The sequence below is a fragment of the Desmodus rotundus genome, chromosome 9 (assembly GCF_022682495.2).
Source record: "Desmodus rotundus isolate HL8 chromosome 9, HLdesRot8A.1, whole genome shotgun sequence".
NCBI lineage: Eukaryota > Metazoa > Chordata > Mammalia > Chiroptera > Phyllostomidae > Desmodus > Desmodus rotundus.
Window position 1 is genome coordinate 87,141,675 of NC_071395.1, and position 24,533 is coordinate 87,166,207.

Here is a 24,533-nt window from a genome sequence, read left to right on the forward strand (position 1 = left end):
ATTAGCTACCATCTAGACCATCATGTCCCTGTGTGTCCCCGTCTATTAAACAGAGCCACAAGGTTAAAACCTGCAGTGCCATTTCTAAAGACTTCACCTTGCCCCAGGTGGGCATTACATGATGTTTATGTCTACCTGACCTCCTTACCCAAGAGCAAAGATGAAAAACTGCCCATCCCATGATGCTGAGCGCCTACAAGGAAAATATAGGCTGGGATCTCCCAAAGCACACATCTCAGAGTTAATGATAAAGGTCGCAGGACAAGTACATGTCTCCCTGATGAGGGTCCTCAACCCTGAATCTGAATTACTGGGGTGGGGTGGGGGGATATAAAGCTGGAGGGTGATATAAAGCTGGAAGGGGATTACATGGTGGGGGAAGGGTCTCTCTCTCCCTAATGTAAGTCTCCTTCAGAAAGCCCTTTCTGCCCTGGCTCTCATGGCCTCCACCAGACGACGAGACCGCCTCACAGTTCCCTGCAGTTCTGAGTGCCAGCCCGGTTCTTATCTTCCTTTGGTTACAGCGGAATGAATCCCAAGGGCAGCAGGATGGCTGAGGAAATCCTGAAAGGTAACAGGATGGATGAATTTTTGCAAAAGCCAATGCTGAGAACAGAAATTAAATCAGGTGTTGGACTGAACTGACAGTTCAACTCATTCCTTGCTGAGGCCCTTTTTAGAAACAGCCTCAAGTCCCTGAGGGCCTCTGACCTTCCAGTGGTGAATATCGAGCTTTGATTTCCAGCTAAGCCACTGCCTACAATTCTCAGCAATGGCAGTGACTTTACACAAAATTAAATTGTTGGCAGAGAAGAGGTGAAGCAGGAAGGGAAAGGATTCAAGATGCAAAGCTAACATATTGCAAGACAATTTACCTACGTAAATGTATTTACAATATACAGTCAGCCTCACTTCTGAGCCAGCCTAGCAGACGATTTGAGTGAGTGGGCAGAATTCAGGCTTTGTTGGCTGGGACCACTTCTCTGTATCACTGGTCATCCTTCTTCCCTCCCTCCGAGACACCTGTGGGGCACGAGTGCCCAAACCCTAGTGTGGACACCCTAAGCCTCCACCTGAATCCAGGCACCCAGACAAGGAGACTTAATGCAAGTTACTTCTTAACCTGAGAATGTTCAAGGAATACATCACTTTGTTCATATCAGGTGAAACCAGCACTGGCCTTGCCTGGATGTACTGCCCACAAGAACCAAACAAGTGTTGAATTATCAAGACTGTTCGCTGGGTTCTCCTAATGATTAGACCGATGTCCGTATTTTCCAGGCTGCTGGAAGAGCTGGAAGAGACGTCAGTGAAATGCACCTGCCACCTTCCTTAAAGCATTAGCAGTTCATTCATTCTTCCACCCTATGTTGTCATGCAAGTTTTCCAACTGCCTGGAAAGCTTAAGGTGCAGTTGATTACTAAGTCCCTGGCATTTTCATTGGAATTCCAACACTCTGATTTTCTCAGGTTATCATATCTTTTTTAAACTTTGAAATGTTCACCAGCACTGCCCAGCTCAGAGGTGCACAGGACCCTGGCAAAATGACAGCCCGCGAGGTTAAGGGCAAAACATGCTGGTTGGTGGACCTGCTGACAAGTGCAAGAGGACTGCAGCCTCCCTGTGCACACGTGGGCAGTCACGGACACCAGGGAGCCCCGAACGACAACGCCCTCTGATAGAGACGTTTGCTGCTTTGTGGCGGCTTTCATTTTATTTCACAATTATTTGTCATAATTTTTAATGGGGTGAATCTGCAAACTAGACGACCTGCCCCCACATTAGAGAACTGACTAGAATAGTAAAATCTTCATTTCTCTGAGCCTCAGTTTCCCGTATGTGACAGGTGATGTGGAAGCTCTGAGATACTGTGAATGAGCTCAAGGCACTGAGGTGTTAGACCACAATCCTATCTACCTCCACATAAGGGGAGCTGAGGAACCCTGAGAGGGGACACCAACACTGAGACACTGAGAGTCCTCTTCTCCCCCCAAGGATTCCTTCGTCCTGCAGCAACAATGGCATCGCAACTACAGTGTGAATGGCGCCCGTGCGGCCCACACATCTGGCAAGCCGCATGCATCGTGGCCAGGGTAAAACTACAACAACGCAGAAACGAAGTGTGTGTGGTTGTGGGATCAAGCAGATTGTGAGCGGGCAGCCAAGTTCTTCGGCCCAGCTTGGGAAGGGATGGGGGTCAGGGCAGAGAAGGTCCAGCGAGGGCAGGGGGACATGGAGGAAAGCAGAGCAACAGAGCCAATGTCATGGGGGACAATAAAAGCTAACAGCCACCAAGCACCAGTATGTGCCAGGGACTCTCCTACTGCCTTACATGACTTACCTCATTTCCTCCTCAAAATGACCCTGTGAACTAGGCCATTTTTGTCCCATTTTAGAGACGAGCAAACTGAGAGGCCCAGGGAAGTTCAGTATAATGAGCCAAGAATCTCAGAGCTAGTAAGTGACAGACCTGGACAGCCGGGTTCCAGACCCCATGCTGCGGGGAACTCATCTACACATGCCCCGAAAGTTAGATCCAGGAGTGGAAGTACGTGAACGAACGCGTTTGAGAACCTACCACCATAAGCTAGGCATTGTTTTAAGCCCTGGAGGCCATCGTGACCTCTGTCCCCAACATAGCCTGCAGCATAGCAGGTGCCCAATAAATGTCTGCTGCCTTGAAGACTAAATTATATGTAGTATAGCTATTTGTGCTGGGTTGAATAGGGCCCCACTCACCAAATTTCATGTCTATCCAGAACCTGTGAATGTGACCTTATTTGGCAAGAGGGTCTTTGCAGATGTAATCAAGTTGAGATGAGGTCGCACTGGATTAGGATGGGTCTTAAATCCAATGACTGGTATCCCTAAGAGAGAGAGTTTAGACCTGCACACGCAGGGAGAACACCATGCAACAACGGAGGCGGAGAACGGAGTGCTGTCTCTACACACCAAGGCAGGCCAATGACTGCCGGCCACCACCAGAAGACAGAAGAGAGGGGCATGGAACAGATTCTCCCTCAAAGCTTCCAGAAGGAATCAACGCTGCCGACACCTTGATTTAGGGCTTCCAGACTTTGGAACTGGAGGGGATAAATTTGTGTTGCTTTAAGCCACCCAGTTTGCAGTAATTTGTCGTGTGAGTCCTAGGACACAAAGGTGCTCATTTTTTTTTAAAGACAAAAGATACATTCTCAAGTCACCCTGTCTGGTAGGACAAGAGTTCTCATCTGAAGGTCACGATTCCCCACTGGCTATGAGTAGGCAGGGGAGAAGCCAGGGGAAGATTAATCCCTGGCCTCACAGGAAGCCCGCCTTCCTGTCAACAAAGTGCAGTGAGAAGCCTCAGGCCAGAGGGCTGTCTGGAGGGCTGTCTGCCGGGCTGTCGCAAGGCTCACATGGAGAAAATATCTTCATTCATGGAAGAAAAAAATAGCAGAGCCCACCAAACTGTGTTTGGATCTGGTCCCTGAGAGGCCCCTTCTGCTCAGGGTGAGAGCATGCAGGTAGGGACAGCTCCTAAAAAGGACAGGGCTTCCCAAAAGTCAGTTTAAAAAATGGGCCTGCTATTCCCCCCTTAACCCACTCAACGCTGAAAGCAGGAGTCCCTAAGCACTTGGCAACCCATTTCCCTCTGAAGATTTGGCAAATGGTATGGATTAACTCTTTCTCAAATAAAAATCCCTATGTGGAAAATTTGGGGGGACATTTCGAGGCATCGTGAACTCCTAAAGCCCATTTATCAATGAACAAAGATTTATGAATTGCCCACTATGTGCAAGCACTGTGCTACATGCTAGGAAGACAAAGGAGAAAGAATAGATAAGGCATCTCTCTTCCTGAAGCCCAGAGCTAGAATTGAGGTGTATGAATTTCCTGCAGCTGCCGTAACAAATCACTGCAAACTAGGTGGCTTAAAATGACAGAAACGGATGCTCTCCCAGTTCAGGAGGTGAGAGTTCTGAAATCCAGATGTCTACAAGAGTGGTTCCCTCTGGAAGCTCAGAGGGGAATCGGTTCCATGCCTGTCTCCCAGCTCCCTGTGGTTGCCAGCAAGCCTTGGTATTCTTGGCTTGCTGATGCCTCCATCTTTACATCACCTTCTCCTCTGCCTGTCTCTCTGCATCCTCTCCTCTTCTTATAAGGAAACTAGTCATTGGAATTAGGACCCACCCTAAATCCTGTATGGCATCATCAAAATCCCTCAGTAATTACATTTGCAAAGACCCTCTTATCAAACAAGGTGATGTTCTGAGGTTCTGGGTGAACATGAATTTGGGGAAGATGCTACTGAACCCAAGCCAGGTGGTCAGATGGTTAAACGATCACCATGGAGAGCAGCAAGGGTGATGGGAGAGTAAACCTGAGACACCCGAGCAGGCTTTCCCGAGGACCTCATATGGAATCGGAACCCAATGGCGAGTAGAAATCAACTAAACAGAGAAAGTGGACAACACACCAGGAAGAACTAATCACATGGGTGAGGCCCAGAAAGAGGAAGGCAAGCTGATGGCAGCTGCAAGCCAGGGGGCCATGCAGAGACTGGTGTGGCACACGGGCTGGTCTTGGAAGCTGCTGTTTGGAGTTTGGATTTTATCCTTAGGGACACAAAATGACGCTGAAGGACTGGAAGCAGAGAAGTGTTTCTACAAAGTTTACCTTGGCTGAGGTGGGGAGGATGGTCTAGAAAGGCAAGTGACCACATGCATGGATCCCAAGGGCCTATATCTCAGGGAAAAGCTCCAGGATACAAGATGCCCCAGCCTAGTCCTCCCTAGCAAGCTGGAGTGATCCCACTGAGCCAGAAGGAGGAGTCAACCCAGGGCAGATGGGAGCTGAGTCGGCCAGCCGAGTCAAGGTCAGCCCAAGAAGAAAACCCAAAGGGTTGAAAGCTGACACTTGTACTATATTTATGCGGGGAGGGGGGCTAAGCACTTGAACAAAAAAAATTATGAAGACTTCATTCAGATGCACACTCCTCACCTTTGCAGACCCTGCGGGGTAAGTGTGCCTCGTACGTACTGTCACCTCAGTCATCTTGCCTTCTGTGCCTCCCTGATTCAGGTGTTCAAAGGTCTCCTTCTCCCCTGAACCCCCAGGCTGGGTTCCAAAGCCTCCCAGGAACTCCGACAATTCCTGATGCAGATTCATGGACTGGATCCTCATCCTTACTTTCCATTGAACCTGTCTCCACACCAGACAGATTGTTATCTCGTCCCTAACACACAGACTCTGAATGTCATCAGATGGAAGAACGAATGGATGGATGGATGGATGGACCACAGACTCGTAGTGGATTTCTCCATAAGGCTGTACTGCTTTCACACCAAACTAATCAATCATATAATTAAATCAACAAGGACCCATCGATTGCCCTTTAAATGCTTTATGCCTCCCCCACCCCCCAAAAGAGGCAGAGTAACACATTCAAAAAGAAAGTGACTTAGCATCCTCAAGACTCACCTCATTCCTTCAGTAGCCATCTTGTCGAGGTTGGCAGTGTCCTTTGTTTCTCCCCAGTTTGCTCCCAGGTCACCCCACCCCATGTCATCTGCCAAAACGATCACGAAATTCGGTTTCTGGCCTCTTGTTTCCTCATTGAAGCAAACATTCACAAGAGGATAAAGACATCCCAAGAAAGCCACCCCCACCAATAAAACCTTCAGAAAAAGCCAGCCCATGGTGGTACGGGATGATGGCGGGCCACCACTAGAGACTTCTCGTACAGTCCCCTTCTGTTCACTTCCAATGCAGGGAGCTCCTGGAGATCAGTGTTTTTGCAAGAAGATATTCAACCCACTCACTGCAAACGTGAGCATGCTGAGGCCCAGGGTTCTGGTGGTAGGGGCTGTAGAAATGAGTCCCCCATCTAGAATCCTAGTTCAAGAGAGTCAGGAAACTTGCACCCCCAACTTTGACTTTCCCCACTGCAGCTCCCTAAGATGACTGGCTGTGTGAAGCAATCAGACATCAGTGTCAACACCTGCCCCGTGGCCGATTAGAAAGTGACCCCTCTGTGCTCAGAGGTGTCAGAGCCAAAGCATGAGCCTTGCATCTGGTCGGGACTCCAGCTGGTGAGTGCAGGCTCAAATCTCACATCTGCAGAACACCTGGGTTTTCTAGACGCTGTAGTCAGCCCCCAGTGAGTTTCGGAGTCCCAGGTGGTTGAGGGCTTCATGTTTCTGTAAGGTTTCCTGAAAGAACAGAAATGGACACGAAAACAGAGTGAAAACTGCCAGTACAGCTGTGTTACACTCAGTAGCTTAGGAAATAATCACTTTTCCACGCCAACACATGTTTTTCTTGTTATTCGAATATTTAACTGGTTCATCAGTTTCTCCACCTGAGAAATAGTGATGACAACAGTATTTGCAACGAGCCTATAATCGCAGGGGTGGGAGCGACGTCTCTCTCAAACCGCTCACTGTACACAAGGGGATGCTGAGGCCCAGTGTTCTGGATGGGGCAAGGCCAGCACCCCACTCTGCCACCCACCACGCTTCCCCGATGCACAAGAAGGTCTCACACTGTGACATTATCAAACTCACTGAGAATGATCCTAATTGATTGATTCCTTCTCACTGAGGCGGAAGGGTGAGAACCTGATTACAAGATATGACCCTTTCTAACAGTCAGGCTGCAAACAAACATTTCTATATAAAATTCTCGACCAAAACATGGGGGGAACGGAAATGTAAAGGAGTAAGTTCATGGTAGAATCTACCGTATTTTCAGACTATAAGACGCACTCCCCCTCACCCAATTTGGGAGGAAAATGGGGGTGCGTCTTATAATCCAAATGTAGCTTACCTGGCTTGTGGGGGTGGGGGGCGGCGGTGGAGCAGGGTCGCCACTGCAGGAAGCAAGCAGCAGCAGGAGTGGGGTGATGCTGTGGGCCCTGGGCTGGAAGGAGGGGGTGTCCCGGAGGTGCGAAGCAAGGGAGGCAGGAGCGGACTCCCGCTGCGGCATACTATAGTGCTAGGGAGGAGGGTACAGGCGGGGCAGGCACGTTAGGAGAAGAAAGCCTGCGGCGCCCCTATGTGCCTCCGTCAGGTGACTGGTGTGTCCCCCATTAACACTGACATAGGCAAATTCCACTGCAGGGTCACCTGTCAATGTGGCCCTGCAGCTGTTGTAAAACTACAACTCCCATCATGCTTGGACAGGTTGGGATGATGGGAGCTGTAATTTCTCAACTGCTGCAGAGCCACACAGGTTGTGCAAAACCGCTGTCCCCATATAAGAGTGTTGCACAACCTGTGGCCCTCCAGCAGCAGATCCCCCCCATAACAATGTGAGCAGCAGACCCCCCATAACAGTGTCAGCAGCAGATCCCCCATAACAGTGCGTCATCCACTGATGTTCTCAGCTACAGTGCCCCCATAACTATGAAGGACACAGTGCTGGTAGTTCTATTTTTACTGTATTTTGTTGCAGAAAGATACAACAGCATGCTGTAGTCTCCCGCTGAATCTACCATAATTGTGGAACGATGTCAAAGCAGAAAAGGATTTCTGCTTTAAAAGATGTTTTAAAATATTTTACCACATTTTTTCCTTCAAATTTTTTTTCCTATTTTCCTCCTCAAACACCTAGGTGCGTCTTATAGTCCGAAAAATACAGTAAGTGGCCATCCTATGGCAGCTCCCTGTAGACCCTTCATTTGTACTGTCTCATAATAAAATGGTAGGAAAAAAGGTTTTCTTTTCTAACGGAATTGTGTCCCTTTACACCTTGACGATGTAATTTTTAATAAGCAAATCTAAAGACATGCTCAACCAGTGCCTCTCATGCTTTGATGTACATACAAACCATCTGGGGATTCTGCCAAAATGCAGGCTCAGTAGGTAGGGCTGGCTTCCGGGCTCTGTATGTTTAACAAGCTCCCCCAAAAGTCCGACACCGCTGGTCTCTGAATCACACTCTCATTACCGAGATGCTCAGAAATGGAAAATATCCCGATTCTCGTTCCAGGAGAAAACTAACCCAACTGGAGATGCAGACCGAACGGGTGCTTACCCTAACCAGAGGTGATTCAGCGTCCGTGGACAAGCACAAAAGCAATGAATCGAGTTCGGACACGAAAGACAGGAGTTGAAGGTTATGCTTTCAACACGGGTTGCAAGCATACCTGTGTTTCAACACGGGTTTCAACACAGGAACCATAAAATAAAATAAAATTATCACCTCAAGTTTACTTAACAGCCCTTAATTTTCATTCGGTAAAGAGAGGAGGGCTTGAAACTGTGGACCAGACAAAAAGCTCAGCTGAACGCCCAAACAATGGGGAAGACTGAAGGAGAACCAAATTGTAACAAGTGAAGATGCTACTAGTGCTGGGGTATGGCGGGTCGACATCCAGCTGTGACCGCTGCCTCGGGAAGGAGTGCCCGGCTGGCAAAGCCAGCCCTGGGACCAACCCGCATGGATGGGCACGTCAAAGGCAGGTAAATTCTGGAAGACCTAGATAAACTCAGAAGGATGGGCAGATGCATGCTTCACCGTAAAAAGCAAGTCCAAGTAAACAGGCGTGGTCATCTGGAGGCCCATGAATCAATTGTTCAGAAATGCAATTTTTTTTTCTGTTTTCTAAGAGGAGAGTTATTATTTCAAAGTCAATTAGATTCAACTGGTATTTGTTGATCTTGAGGCCCCAAAGGCCCTTTCCTATCTGGAAGCAAGAGCCTGAGCACAAGGGGAGCACCTAGAAAACACTGTGGGCCTGCTGGGTGATTCCCAGCCTCGTTCCACTGGCTTCTGACCATGAGCAGCAACCACAGGAAGCTTCTGTTCTTAAAGCTCCTTAGCCTGGAATACTGGAGTGGCCTCATTCGTGGTCACTAATCCATTCAGAAAGATTCAACACAGAAAGACTTCAAAAACACAGTTCACTTAAAGAAGCAGGAAGTAAGGTGGAACATACAGGGTCCAGCAGAGCTCACACCACTGAGTGTGTGGGTGGGGTACGTGAATATCTCACAGGATGGACATCAATTTGAACATGTCACCTAAATTGTCATATGGTGTGCTTGAGTGTGATATTGTTATGTTACAGAATGATATGCTTATGATTTTGTAATAAAGGATTTTTATGTAATAAAAAAGGGGTGTTATTTGTGTCGGACCCTATAAATTATTTTGCTTAAGAGTTCCATAATAAAACATTCCTTTGAGGATTTTTATTTAATGTTTTACAAGATTTTATTTATTTATTTTTAGAGAGGGGAAGGGAGGGAGAAAGGGAGGGAGAGAAACATCTATGTGTGGTTGCCTCTCACATGCCACCCCCTTCCCACCCCATCCCCCGGGGAGCTGGCCCTCAACCCAGGCACGTGCCCTGACTGGGAATTGAACCAATGACCCTTTGGTTCTCAGGCCCACCCTCAATCCAATGAGCCACACCTGCCAGGGCCCTTTGAAGGTATTTAAAGCAAATCAGTAAGTAGTAATATTTTCATAGAATAGAAATAAGCTTATTTATCCAGCACTCCATCGCATTATCCTTCATGCCCACAATTCAAGGGAGACATTTAATCCTTTCCCCCTTTATTATTTTTTTTTAATTACAACAAAAAGGCAAACTGGACATTCAAAGAATGGACTCCAAGCCACAGACTTTGATTAAGATCCAGCTGAAAAAAAAAAAAAAAAGATCCAAGCTGACATTATGGGAAACAGTGTGGAGGTTCCTCAGAATATTAAAAATACAATGACCCTATGATTCAGAAATCCCACTTCTGGGTATTTAACCAAAGGACATGAAATAATTATCTTGAAGAAATACCTGCACTCTGGGTTTACTGAAGCATTTTTCACAACAGCCAAGATATGAAAACCACCTAAGCGTTCATCAATAGATGAATGAGTAAAGAAAACGTGCTATATATATAACACACATGAACAATGGAATATTACTCAACCTTCAAAAAGAGAGAAATCCTGTCACTTACAACAACCTGGATGAACTCAGCAAACATTGTGCCAAGTGAAACAAGCCAGGCGCACAGAGGCAAGTACCGCCTGATCGCACTTACGTGTGGAATCTGAAAAGCTGCACTCACAGGAGCAGAGGCGAGAATGGAGCTTGCTGGGGCAGGGGCGGGGGTGGGGGAGGAAACGGGATGGGCTGACCAAAGGTACACACTTCCAATTACGCAGGATGAGGGACTTCCGGAGAGCTCCCGTACAGCGTGGTTAACAATACTGTAGTGACTACAGTTAATAATACTGTACGGCAAACCTGAAATTGGCTCGGAGAGTAGATCTTAAATGTTTCCGCCACAAAAACATGTAAAATGGCTATACCTGAGGGGACTGATGTGTATGTTAATCAGCCTCATTGTGGTAACCATTTCACAATCAAAACATCATGTTGTACACCATCAACACATACACATTTGTCGACTGCACCTCAGTGAAGACGGGGAGGGGATTCTTTTTAACAGGTCCCAGCTGAGACCTTGAGCTCAGTGCCTTGTCTGGGGTTACTGTCCCAATGTTTTCTCTACCCACCACCTTCCCCCTCTTGGAAGAGAAAGTAGACACAAGCAAGGTACACTCCTGCGGGCTAAGGAAAAAGGGGGCAGTCTTTGGTAAATAAAGCATTCCCCCCTCCTTCCAGGGAGCTGGAAGGGGCTTGACCTCCTGACTCCACAAACTCCACAAGGCAGGCCCACCTGTGCCACGGGAGCAGCGCTGACTGGGATAGACCCTTGCTGAGCACAAGTATGAACCACTGCCCTCGTCTCCCCGCCCCTCGGGCAGCAGCAGAGTGACCCTGAGCTGCCAATCAGCTTTGCAACGATTCCTGTTCTTTTTTATGACCCCCATCTTAAAGCAGAACGGCTGGGTCTGCTAAAGTTTGGCTCCTCTTTGGGTTTCGGTCTTGTTTCTAGATAAAGGTGTTCGCAGAAGCGGCATGAAGAACATGCAGGCTGTTGTTTCCCAGAAGGGCTGGGGAGCGAACAGGATGAGGCAACCTGAAGATGTGCTTTGCAGTGTCTGAATACCAGAGCTGGAAGTCCATCACCTGACCACCTGACCCTGGCTCCCTGGGGGCCTCCCTGTGGCCAAACCGCCTGCTAGAGAGCCTTGAAAACAGCTGAAATAACCAGAAGGTCCAGCTGACCTTTCTGGCAGAGGGCTGTGTTAGTTTCCCAGTGACAAAGCTTCTGATGAGCTGAGGCCAAAAAAGACAAAGGCACTCGGGGAGTGTGCTCTCTGGGGGCACAGCATTATTGTTTTACCCGCAGATCAGAACCTGGTCATTGTGCCTGCTGGGCCAGGAGTCACGTGGGGGCTGCCAGGAGGGGCCTGGGGCACCAGCTGCCCAAGTGTAGTCTGAAACGGCTCCCCCATGCATTGTCATCTACCCGGCAAATGTCGACTGAGTGACAGGTCTTGATCTAGGTGCTGTGCCTACAGCCTGGAATGAAACATGAAACCTGCTGTCCTCGTGGCACTTCCTGGTTGGGGGTGGGGAAGGAAGTGAGCAAATAAATGGGGCAGGGAGAAAATCAAAGCAGAAAGAGGATCAGGAGTGTGGGGGTGAGCAGGTGCATAGTGAAAGAAGGGGGTCAGAGACAACCCCACTGAAGTGATCTTTCTAGAACGATCTGTAGAAGAGAAGGAGGGAAACTGTGAGGCAGCAATCACAAAGGGCTGGCACCTGTGGGAGGCAGCAAAGAAGCCACAGGAGAAACAGCGGCATGAGAATGGCAAGTGTTAGAGGAAGTCGGGCTTACTGAGCAGATGGCGAGGCTGGAGGGTTTGAGACAGAGCAGCAAGTTCTGACTGCATCCTAACAGACCACTGACGGCTCTGCTGAGAGGGAGAGAATGTGTTGCAACAGGGCAGGGGAGGGAAGAGCTGAGGAGACAGGAGTATGCTGCCTCATCACGGTGAGATGGTGCTAGAAGCAAGCCAAGCGCCCAGGGCACACAATTTAAGGGTGCAGCACTCCTTGCCCTTGTGTGACCCTGACAATGAGTTCCTGCTTAGATGTGGCCTCACCCTAATCCAAGCACAAATGGAGTGGAAAATCCACTTACCATGGCAGCCAGGACAAACAGTTATTAAGGTGATTAATGCCTATGTATAATTGACATCCTCATGGCCCCTAACTTTGCCCCTAGACCCTGACATGTCAGTTTGGGGCTGGCCCAACTCAGAAAGATTGCTTTCTAGGGGAGTATTTGGGGGACCCCAGTCTTAGCTCAACAGAAAATGCAAAGAAAATATTTTTTTCCCATTATGTTTTTTTCTTTCCATTTTACTGACATATGAGGTCTGTCCAGAAGGTGTCCAGCCACATAATATGAAAACCAGAGGCATTTATTGAAGATGATACAAGATACAAGAAACATTGTACATACGACAATGACACCTCAGTCCCCTTCAAAGTAGGCACATTGGGACCTCACGGAGTTCTCCCAATTGTCAGCAGCTGCCCCGATGTATTTTCCTGAATCTCATTGATGGTCTGAAATCTCTTCCCTTTCAAAGGTGATCTGAGTTTTGGGAAAAGCCAGAAGTCACAGGGCGCCAAATCTGGGCTGTAGGGGTGCTGAGTCACCTCGGTGATTTGATGTTTCACCAAAAAACTCTGCACGAGATGTGATGCTTGAGCAGGCATGTTGTCATGATGGAGCTGCCAGCCACTGGTTGCCCATAGCTGCGGCTTTCTGAATCATCCGAATAGTTTTTGCAGAGGAACGTTCAAACTTAATGCAAAATTTGATGCAGATTTGTTGCTCTACTCACTCAGTCATTTTGAATGTAACAGCCACACAGTACACAGGTTCACTCAATGGTGTCTACCGCCCCCACTGTCTAGAACAGTGAAGTTGTCATTGTTCACACATGCGCATTCCAGTCCACTCTCCTTGGCTGCCAGGTTACATCAATGTTGCATAAACCTTTCTCGTTATATTAACAAGGCTGGACTTTTTCCGGACAGACCTCGTATAATTGACACACAACACTGTCCAGGATTAAGGGGTATAGTATAATGATTCGACTTACATATACTGTGAAATGAGTATCACAGTAAGTTTAGTTAACATTTATCGTTTCATATAGATACAATTAAATTTTGTCCACCTGATGAGAACATTTAGGATCTGCTCTTTTAGAAACTTTCAACTATACCATACGGTGGTGTTAACTATAGCCATCATCTCCTACATTACATCCCCAGTACTTACTTATAACTAGAGCAAAGGAAATTGTTGGTCGAATGTCTTCATACAGGTTTGGAGAACAATTCCTCTTAGATCACTAAAATGCTGGGTTGTTTTATTTTTAAAGATTTTATTTATTTTTAGAGAGAGGGGAAGGGAAGGAGAAAGAGAGGGAGAGAAACATCAACGTGTGGTTGCCTCTCGTGCGCCCCCTACTGGGGACCTAACCTGCAACCCAGGCATGTGCCCTGACTGGGAGTGGAACCGGCGACCCTTTGGTTTGCAGGCCAGCACTCAATCCACTGAACCACATCAACCAAGAGCTGGATGTTTTGTTTTGTTTTTTTAAAGCTTGAAGACCTCAAGACAGACCCTGTTGTTGGGAATACCACTTCAGTGAACCCAAGGATGCAGGGAAACTCATCCACAGGGGGCATATGATGTGCTGCCTGCCTTGATGTTTGAACCACCTGTTGGGACTTTCACAGAAGGAAGCCATGTGGCAGGAACCAATTCGGGAAAGCAGAGGTGGCATCATGCCATGCATCTACAAACCCAGTTGCCGTGCAGAAATTATATCTGGGTCCTTGAAATCAGGTCACAAAAACAGGAAGAGCAGATGGGCCTCTGAACATCCTTTCTCTGAAATTCTATTCTCCCCTTGAGAAGAAAACTCGTGAGGGGTGTGGTCAAGAGGAAAGGGCTCAAGGTCAATTACCTGAAATCCACTCCCTGAAAGCCTGTTTCCCAAAATTTTAAGAATATTAGCCCTGATTGCTATGGCTCAGTGGACTGAGTACCGGACTGTGAACCAAAGGGTCACTGGTTTGATACCCAGTCAGGGCATATGCCTGGGTTGTGGGCCAGGTCCCCAGTATGGGATGCTTGAGAGGCAACCACACATTGATGTTTCTCTCCTTCTCTCCTTCCCTTTCCTGTTCTCTAAAAATAAATAAATACAATCTTTTTTAAAAAAACAACAAAATTTTAAGAACATTTTCCAAAGCAGTACTTATTATTTATTAAACATTCCATTATGGAAGGTATCAAATATACAAAAGTTGAAAAACTCACACATACTCATCCAAAACTGAGATTCAACGATTATCAACACAGGGTCAGCCAGTCTGCTTGTTTTCTCTGTCTCCTCTCCTGCTGCTCCTTTCCCTCGTCCTCCACATACACTAAATTATTTTGAAGCAAACCCCAGATTATCATGTAATTTCATCTGTAAACATTTCTAAATGTTCTCTAAAAGACAAGGATTCTTTTAAAATGTAACTACAATTCTATTAATAGCCCCTTTTAAAAATTAACAATTTTTAATATCAAAAATCCAATCAGTGTTTAAAAAGTCCTCCCTTGTCTCATTATTTTACAGTTGCTTTGTTTTAATCAGGATCCAAACAAAGCCCACCACACACTGCATTTGGTTCATGTGTCTCTTCTCTTTTAATTAATAAGTTCCTCTTCTCTCTTCCCTGCAATATACTTCTAAATAAATTTGATTGTCCTATAAAATTTTTAATAAATTTTATTGATTATGCTATTACAGTTGTCCCATTTTTTCCTCCCCTTTATTTCCTTCCACCCTGCACCCTGCCTCCCACCCGTACTCCCCCACCCTTAGTTCATGTCCATGGGTCATACATATGAGTTCTTTGGCTTCTCCATTTTCCATACTATTTTTAACCTCCCCCTGTCTATTTTCTACCTACCATTTATGCTTCTAATTCCCCATACCTTTCTCCCCACTCTCCCCACTCCCCATCCCCACTGATAACCCTCCATGTGAACTTATTTCTCTGGTTCTGTTCCTGTTCTAGTTGTTGGCTTAGTTTGTTTTTGTTTTTTTAGGTTCAGTTGTTGATAGTTGTGAGTTTGTCATTTTACTGTTCATATTTTTGATCTTCTTCTTTTTCTTAGATAAGTCCCTTTAACATTTCATATAATAAGGGCTTGATAATGATGAACTCCTTTAACTTGACCTTATCTGGGAAGCACTTTATCTGCCCTTCCATTCTAAATCATAGCTTTGCTGGATAGCCTTGGATGTAGGTCCTTAACTTTCATGACTTCAAATACTTCTTTCCAGCCCCTTCTTGCCTGTGAAGTTTCTTTTGAGAAATCAGCTGATATCTAATGGGAACTCCTTTGTAGGTAACTGTGTCCTTTTCTCTTGATGCTTTTAAGATTCTCTCCTTATCTTTAATCTTGAGTAATGTAATTATGATGTGCTTTGGTGTGTGCTTCCTTGGGTCCAGCTTCTTTGGGACTCTCTGAGCTTCCTGGACTTCCTTGAAATCTATTTCCTTTGCCAGATTGGGGAAGTTCTCCATTATTTTTTCAAGTAAGTTTTCAACGTCTTGCTCTTCCTCTTCTCCTTCTATGATTTGGATGTTGTATCGTTTAAAGTTGCCCCAAGGTTCCTAAGCCTCTCATTTTTTTTTAATTCTTCTTTCTTCATTCTGTTCTGGTTGAATGTTTATTTTTTTCCTTCTGCTCCAAACCGTTGATTTGAGCCCCGGTTTCCTTCCAGTTACTATTGGTTCCCTGTACATTTTCCTTTATTTCACTTCTCATAGCCTTCATTTTTTTCTCTATTTTGCGACCATATTCAACCATTTCTCTGAGCATCCTGATTATCAGTGTTTTGAACTGTATATCTGATAGGATGTCTATCTCTTCATCGCTTAGTTGTATTTTTTCTGGAGCTTTGATCTGTTCTTTCATTTGGGCCACATTTTTTTGTCTAGGCATGCCTGTTACATAGTAAGGGTGGAGCGCTAGGTGTTCACCAGGGTGGGGCAACCCACATCTCTTCGTTGTGACACTGTATGTGAAGGAGGGGTCAGAGAGGGAACAATGCTGCTTGCTCAGCTCTCTACTGGCTTTTAGTCCCTTCTCCCGCTACTCACAAGCAAATTGGACCCTTCCAGTGCTGATTACTGGGTGGGTAGGTTTGTGTACATTCTAGGCCCTGTGGATCTCTCCAATGAACTCTCCTGGGAGGCTGGGCGTTTCTCCCACTGCCGCAACCCCCACAGGTTTTCTCAGTCAGAGGCTTTGAGGCTTTATTTCCCCACACTGGAACCCTGGGTTGCTCAGTCTGTCTTGCTCCCCACTTGTTCCTCCCAGTTCATCCACACGCAAATGTGGGACCACCCACTCTGCCAGCCACTGCCTCGCCTACCTAGGTGCCCAGGTCCTGCAGCTGCCACCTTGACCCGCTTCCCCTCCGCCCCTCCTACCAGTCTGGATAGTTTCTTCTTTAACTCCTTGGTTGTCAGACTTCCATACAGTTCAATTTTCTGGCAGTTCTGGTTGCTTTTTGTTTTTAAATTTGTTGTTGTCCTTCTTTTGGTTGTGCGAGGAGGCACAGTGTATCTACCTATACCTCCATTTTGGCCGAATATCCTATAAAATTTATTAAGTGTTGGATCTGGCTGATTGCACTCTGGATATCATTTAAAATGTTCTCCATTCCTCTATTTTTCCTGTAAACTGAGTTGAAAATCTAGAGGTAAGATCAGACTCAGGTTTGATTTTTCTGTTAGGTCCGCCTTAAATATCATATCTTTCTCCGTGTCTTATTAATGTTGACCAGTAGTTCACGTGCCGAAGTTTCATTTTTCATGAGAACAGGGAACTTACTCTTAAATATTACATCCGATCTTTTCTGTTTTTGCAGATTTATCCTTTCCCCAGATCTGTCCCACCTGTACAATGAAATATGTTAGATTCTGGTTTGGACTGAGTGTTTGTGTACTCCCCAAATTCATAAGTTAATTCCTAACCCCCAAAGTAATGGTGTATGAGATGGGGTCTCTGGGAAGTAATTAGGGTTAAATGAGGTCATGAGGGTGAGGCCCTCACGATGGCATTAGTGCCCTTTTAAGAGACAGGGGAGCGCTTGCTCTCTCCAACAGATGGGAACACAGTGAGAAGGTGGCTGTCTGAAGGCCCGGAAGAGAGCTCTCACCAGGATCCCAGCCAGCCGGCACCTTGATATGAGACATCGAGCCTCCAGAACTGTGAGAAATAGACGTCTGTTGTTTAATCCTGTCTGCGGCATTTCATCAGGCAGCCTTAGCAGACTAAGACAGAGTCCAGGTAAGTTTTTATCCGAGAACATCTGAGGGTGAGGCAGGTGCAGACAGACAGATGACCCAACAATGGGGAGGAAAATGCTCAATCCAATGAAGCAATTGCTCGGAAAATCTGCCTTTTGGGGAAATGATTTTTGGGATGTGTTGGCCTGCCTCCAGGAGAATGTGTGTCTAGGATTCAGCAGTCATTCATTCGCTGTGTGACCTTGGATAAGTTACCGAATCACTCTGCTCCTCAGTTTCCCCACTCCCCCGAAAAACAAAGCCAAACTTCCTCCACTCCAAACAAAACATGAGAATGAAATAATCCAACACAAGTGTCTGCTCTCAGCAAGGGCTCAGAACTGTTGGCTACATGCCATCTCTTGACTGTTTTCAGAATGAAGAGACAGCAAATATGAGAACACTCTGAAAAAGCACTACGCAAGCCCCAAGCATTAATAACATTAATAATAAGCAAAATAACTGCTGAAATCCGGACTCCCTGCAGCTATGGGCTGAGTCTTTTCCAGAACTATTTGTCAGCATGCTCTGCTTGGGTTCTGTACCCAAAGAAGGTAGAAGCTCCAAACACCATGGGCATAAGCAATTCCAAAGGGAAAGTGAGAAGTCATTCCAGTTTGCAGTTTTAAAGCTCCAAACTGTAGGTCCTTGCCACACAGTCCCACAGCTGTCTGTCCCATTTGGGGAAAACCTGAGCCGGGTCTCGCTACGTGGGCAGACTCTGGTAACAGTGGGCATGGTCCTTAGGGTAGGCTGCCTACCAGCAAATCTGGCTTTGGACAATATAACAGGTCAAGTCGAGATGTAAGGCGGGTGTGATGAAAATCTCCCTTTGTTGAAGCGAACTGAAAGTGGAAATTACATTTTAGTATCAGAAACATGCAAAAGAACTATTTGTCCACAATACTGGACGAGGTGTTCCAGCAAAAAAAAAAAAAAAAAAAAGAAAGTCCACAACTCTACAATGTAAATTCCTTAAGGGCAAGGATGTCTGGTTTATACACTGCATAAGCCTGGTTCTGAGCACAGAGGCTGTCCAATCAAAATTTGCCGAATGAGTGCATCCACACGGCCAAGGCCTGTTCCACACCAACCTGAAAGCCCAGCTTCCTCTCATCACCTTCTAAACCTAAGGTGACCTTGCAAGCTCTCCTTTTTCTGAGATTCTCAACTTGCAAAATTCACTTGCTAAAATGCCATTTTGGGTAAGTATCACACGTGTCCTGTCTTCTGGCCTAGACAGTCAACACTTTGAGAGGAGGGACCACATCCGCTGGGGTGTGGTTTTGTGGCCTGGGAGACAATTGAGTCCATCAGTTCAGCTCATGAGTGGGCTATGATGAGCAGATGCTGCCCGGAGAGAGGAGCAATGGGGTGAGACAGAAGGATGGGCGCTTCCTATACCCAGGCCTGTCATCTACCCTTACTAAGCATTCACACTCACCAAAGGAGACCACAACTTTCCACCAACCATGGCTGGGCAGGGTCCCGCTTTGCCTCCTATTCACACCACAGTCCTGGAGCATCCATCTAGCTTTGTGTCATCCCCTACCCATCTGGAAATGCCAAAGTGCACTGCTTCCAAAGAGTTAAAACAGAAACCTCACGCTGCGTATTGTTCCAGGGAACAGCAGGCCAGACTGTGCGTGTTTAGACAAGATGGGGAAAGCCAGCATCTCACTTTAGGCAAGAAACATAGCAGGAAAGCAGGTTTTTATTCCTGGGGACTTGAGGAGCGTGACAAGTGGGGCAACACCAGAAACGATCCAAAGAAAGCCTGATTTAATCCGAGTGAAACCCAGTGTCCCAAACACAGCACTTTCCAATATTTCCCAGTTAGATTTCAGGACCCACAACGGTGTCATAAAAGTTTAATATGACAGTTATTTATCCTAAAGGCAATGTAATTTAAATCACTCGGTTCTGAGAATTTTGAATTGTGTTTTGTTTTGAAGGCTTCTGCAACAGGCTCGGGATCGTTTATAGATGCCTCTTCAAGGCAATGTTCTTTTTTTCTCTCTAGGTAGTGAGAGGATGACAAAACCGTAATAGGAGCAGTAAACTCTGCATACTGAGACGTCTGGGAACAAACATCAGTGTTGAAATCAAATAAAACTTACTCCAGAGTGAAGAGACACACCCAGCGATACAGCATCAACACCGCCAAACGGCAACGAGGCGAGATAGAAGTCAGATCTCCACCTCCCCCGGTGCCACGGGCAGGGAGCTGACCTCCTTGTCCTCAAACCCAGCGTCGTCCCTCTCCCCTCCTGCCTTCTTCTCAGGCCGGTCACCCCTCACATCTCCCCCTTGCCAGCCCTTCCAAGGTCTTTCCTGACCTTCTAGGCTTCACTGATCTCCATCCTCCTCCTTCTCCCAGCCAAGACTTCCAGAGCCTCATCGTGATCCAAGCACAATGCTAAGCTGCTAAACCCCTTCAAAAAATGAACCCAGTTAACCAGCCACCCAGGGCTAAGCTCCACCTCGCCCATGAAGCAGGTATTATCCCTCACCACAGATGAGCAGACTGGGGTAGAGAGAGGGTAACGAATCTGGCCAAGGTGAAATGGCCAGTGAGGGCAGAACTGGGATTCAAGGTCAGGTCCTCATGGGCATCTTGCATTTACAGCACCTTACATGACAAATTACATAATCCCTACCTGGCCTCCCATGGTCCACTTTGGTGACTCTTTGGCTTATTTTATATCCCTGTGGGGAACTTACCCATGAAGGCGGGGAATATATCTTTCTTGTCCTGATATTAATATGGACCACACTCAGTGATCTCCAAAGATTTTGCTTGAGTATCCTCGAAAACAGGGGTGTCAAACTCATTTTCACCCGGGGCCACATCAGCCTTGAGATTGCCTTCAAAGGGCCAAATGTCATTTCAACTCCTTAACAGGTAAGTAGTTACATCTGTACAGTCCTAAAATTATTTTGGTCCTTTGAAGGCAACCGCGAGACTGATGTGGCCCCCGGTTAGAAAGAACTGCTCTAAAACAGAACCTGTGCTCTAAAAGAACTGGAAAAACAATAAATGCCCTCTGTATTGGTCAGCTCAGGCTAACATAATGAAATAACAGAGGCTAGGTGCTTAAACAACGGAAATTTATTTCTTCACAGTTCTGAGGCTGAAGTCTGAAATCAGGATGCCAGTACGGTTAGGTTCGGTGAGAACGCTCCTCCTCGGCTTCCCGATGTATCCTCACATGACCTTTCCTCCGTGGGTGTTCTCTAAGATATTCTCTCTTCCTCTTCTGATAAAGGCACGAATCTAAGCAAGAGGGCCCCACCCTCACGACCTCATCTAACCTCATTCCTCCCAGAGGCCTCATTCACAAATCCTATCACACTGGGGGTTAGACTGATCTGTGAATTTGGAGGTGGAGGGGGTGGGGGTCCCACAAACATTCAGCCCACCCTACGCTTGATCAGTTCTGAGTTATCTTCAATGTTTCACTGTAACTTTAAATAACTGCCAGAGATATCATTTTGATTGTATTTGTAAAAGTTATTTTTATAGTAAAATTCTTAAACCACTCTTTTAAATGCATCCAGTGTAATATAAACACCAGAGCAATTTGAAAACCACCATCATTCATTTAGAAATTACATGAGCACATTTCCCAGAGTTGAAAAGTTTTATATTATTTTTCTTGTTTCAAAACTGCATTTCCATTCTATCTCAATACAATACACTTTTATGTTCAAAAGTATTTAATTACTTTATCCTATTTCTCTGAAATAGATATTGTGAATAAATTGAAATTTAATACTTTATACTTTACTCCAAGTATTTTAAAAATCCTTTCTGAATTGAGTATCACAACTATCACTGTAGTAATTTATACTAAAACATATATTATAAATTTTGACAACTAAGAATAAGAAAATTTCCTTGAAAATGCATCTTTAACAAGATGGACTGGAGGCGGGTACATATCAACTTGAAAGGCAATTTCCCTGACATACTATTTCAACATCCCCCCGGAGACCTTTGCAGAAGGAACAGGTCACCCTAGTACATTCCTGGCTCTGGTTAAGCAGGGGAAGGCTATCTGTGCAAGAGTAATAGGGCACCAGGCCTGAGCCACGGTGGGTTCTCAGACAATCAAGTTTTGGAGAGATGATGTTCTGGGCAGTCAAGGACTCCTGCAGAAGGCCCCTCCAATGCTCCCCCTCTTCACTGGCTGCTCTGAAAACCTAGCCCTCAAAAGCAGCCTTGCTCCCCCTCTGAGCTCCAGACAAGATTCCTTTCAATCTACTTACCCCAAGTTGAAGTTCTCACGGGCTGGTAAAAGCAGTGAGCTTATTTGCAAGCCAGGGCCATATCTGCCTGGCAACCCAACATGAAGACTAGAAGGACTATAAATGTTGACAGAGAACAGGCAGGCCAGCTTTGCACAAAAGAATCTGTTTTCATGCAAATGACCCTAAGCAAGATGCCTAGAAAAGAGAGCAATGGGGATGGTTCTCACAGCCAACTGATGTCCAGAGAAGATGCTGAAGGACTTTTTAAGGGCATCACTACAGCCTTGCCCACTGTAAAAGAAGAGACACGACAGAAAAGACTAAGAAGGAAGATGAACCCTTTCCTTAATTCCCTAATTTTTCTGGTTCTGTACTCCCGACTCCAAAGGTTCTTTTGTTCGGATTTAGAACTAAACAGAGGTAGTTTTGTTTGGGGGTGAGGAGGGTGATCACCATGGCAATGCAGCGCTTTCCCTCTCTTTGCGTTCCCAGGAGGAGTGAAGTAAGCCGGGGTGTTCTCGCTCGGTCTCACTAGGACTGAGGGAACAAGGTGAAGGCGGCCTCTAACCAGGCAGGCAAAAGTCACTGGTGTGTGGCTGGCAAGGCTGGGATTCCCAGCCAACTCGCTGTTTTCCAGACACTAGCGGCAAATGTACTCTTTAGAGGAATTCTGCTTGCAAAGCGGGCCAGTGTGTGCCTACCAGTGCCATGCAATCTCGGGCAAATTCCTCCAGCGCTCTGTGCCTCAGCAGTTCTCACCCATAAAATGGGGGTGTCAGCTGCCTGAGTCTGACGATGGGGTTAACATTAAGTTGGGAACAGAGCAAACCTGTCGAAATTATAATAAAGAGGACAGTGACAATGCATTATTATTATATTACTACAGTTCTGTCCCTCCAGCAGCCAGCTGTTTCACGTGGTCAAATATGCAGAAGTGACTTTCCCAATCACTCATTCACCCCTAGGGCTCTCAGCCATTTTTCCTCTAATATTTATAATCCAGAGACAGAAGCACCAAGACCTTTCCACACCTGCTTAGACTCGGTTCTAACCGAGGGGCTGCACTACCAGGTTCTTATGCAACACTCAAATATACCACTACTGTGCCACATTAAACATGATATTTCCATACTGAATGAAGTGACGGGTCCTAATGTTCCGTAAGATGCTACACATCAGAGATTACACTACGGTCTGTCCCATTTTGGCACTCAGGGTTTGCATTTAGTGATTACAATCAGTTTCCACACATCGTTATCTGTGGATTCTTCACGGAACAACTCGGGAAAAAAAAATATCACTTGCAGGATAAGTGAGGAGTCAGCCACAAATAAAACAGTAACAACTAATGGGTTCTCAGGGCCTGCAATAGGCACTTTGATCTGAACTTTACAGGCATCATAAATGACACCTTTCCATTCTGGGAGCACCACTGTTGTCCCCCTTTCACAGATTTGGAAGTTTAGTTCCTCCCGCCCATCTCAGAAGGCTGCAAAGCTAATCAGTGTCCCCTGGCTGTACAGCCCTGGCCCTGACAGAGCACTTTACACCAGCATACCTGCCCCCACCTAGGCCACGCGGGACCTTAGTAACAGCACAGAAAGGCGTTTAACCCAGGAGACACTACCCTCAAATCATGAGGAAGAGCAGGCAGCGAGCAAAGGGAGGTTTTTATCAAAATTCAGATCGCCCACTCCTCCTGGTGGCGACCTCTCCGTGCGCGCACTCGCAGAATGGGATCTCTCGAGTTTGACATCAGAACAATATCCGAACCTCAGTGAAGTGAACAGCCCGTGCCAAGGCGGCAGGGGAATCCGGAGAATAGGGCCTTTACCTCCGAGCAAGTCCCTAATGGACCGTGGGGACATGGGGTGAATACTAGGAAACAGTCTGCGTCCCCGCGGGCTCCGAAACGCCCGGGATCGGACACACCGCTTTGTCCACAGGACAGCTAGTAACTGAGGTTTCCCGTGCATTATCTTCGGAATTCACGGTGCCCTTGGGATCGAGAATTTCGGGAGGAGGGGCACGTACTCCCTAAACGACCAAGTCCCTGTGTTACAAGAGGCTCCCCGTGGGCTAGGCAGCCACACACCTGTGTGGACTTCGGCTTCAGCCGGGGGAGGACGGTACGCGTGCGCCCCCGGCAGGGGATGCTGACTCAGCCCCGCTGCTCACATCCCTTCGCTCGACACGGATGCTGCAACTGCAGAAAAAGGGAGGGAACCTGGACACCCTTAGCAGCCCGGCCGCTAGCTCCCTGTGGCCACTGCGACACTTCTTCCCGCCCTCCCGGAACGGGAACTGTGAGGGTGCACTAGTTAACCAAACTGGGGGAAGTGGGCCCTGGAGGAGGAACTTGGGGCCCGCGGCGCCGCGCGCGCAGCTCACACTCAAACTGGAAAGAACCTGTTCTGTCCGCGGAGCCGCTACAGATGCATGCACCGCGAGGGCCCCTCATCCCACACCCCCAAATCCTCAGGATGCGGGCGGGACTGAGCGCGCAGAAGGGCTGGGAGAAGGAAGACGGCCAGGGGACCCTGCGCGCTCCCGGCCGGGAGTGTTCGCCAAAAGGGTGCAGACGCCCCCAAACAAGTCCGCTTTCCCCACTTGCAGTGCGGCAGAACGCCGGGGTCTGGTCCGGTCAGGAGCGCAAAGCCGCGCCGGGCTCCGGCGACGCGCCCAGGACCCCGGCGGCGTTGGCGGGAGCGGCCCCCGCGCGGGACGGCGACGCCGTTACCTTCCGTGACCCCCGGCTTGGCTCAGAACGGGCGCGCGCCCGGTGCGGACCGGGTACACGTGGGCCAGCGCGCGCGTTCCAGGCAGGCCCCCTCCTCCGCGGCGCTCGCGGCGCTCGCAGCACATGGTCGGCGGCGGCGCGCCCCTGAGGCCGGCAGAGACCGGCTGTAGCCGGTATAGGATCAGAGGGAGGCAGCGACACGGGGCCGGGAGACGGGCAGCAGCACGCACTATCCGGGCGCAGGC

At 47.4% G+C, this 24,533-nt stretch overlaps 1 protein-coding gene across 10 annotated transcripts in view; it reads right to left on the reverse strand.

Moving 5' to 3' along the window:
- ARSG (arylsulfatase G) overlaps window positions 1-24,533 on the reverse strand; it is a 106,257-nt gene that overhangs the window by 52,284 nt on the left and 29,440 nt on the right. For 8 of the 10 annotated variants that reach the window (XM_053911742.1, XM_053911743.2, XM_053911741.2 and 5 more), the window contains one exon: window positions 5,465-6,195. In XM_053911742.1, the coding sequence (XP_053767717.1) occupies window positions 5,465-5,682 (218 nt within the window). In that variant the 5' untranslated portion in view covers window positions 5,683-6,195. Of the gene's footprint in view, window positions 1-5,464; window positions 6,196-23,643; window positions 24,241-24,288; window positions 24,451-24,533 lie in introns of those variants that run through there. The other 2 variants (XM_053911745.2, XM_024573387.4) reach the window with 2 other exon arrangements.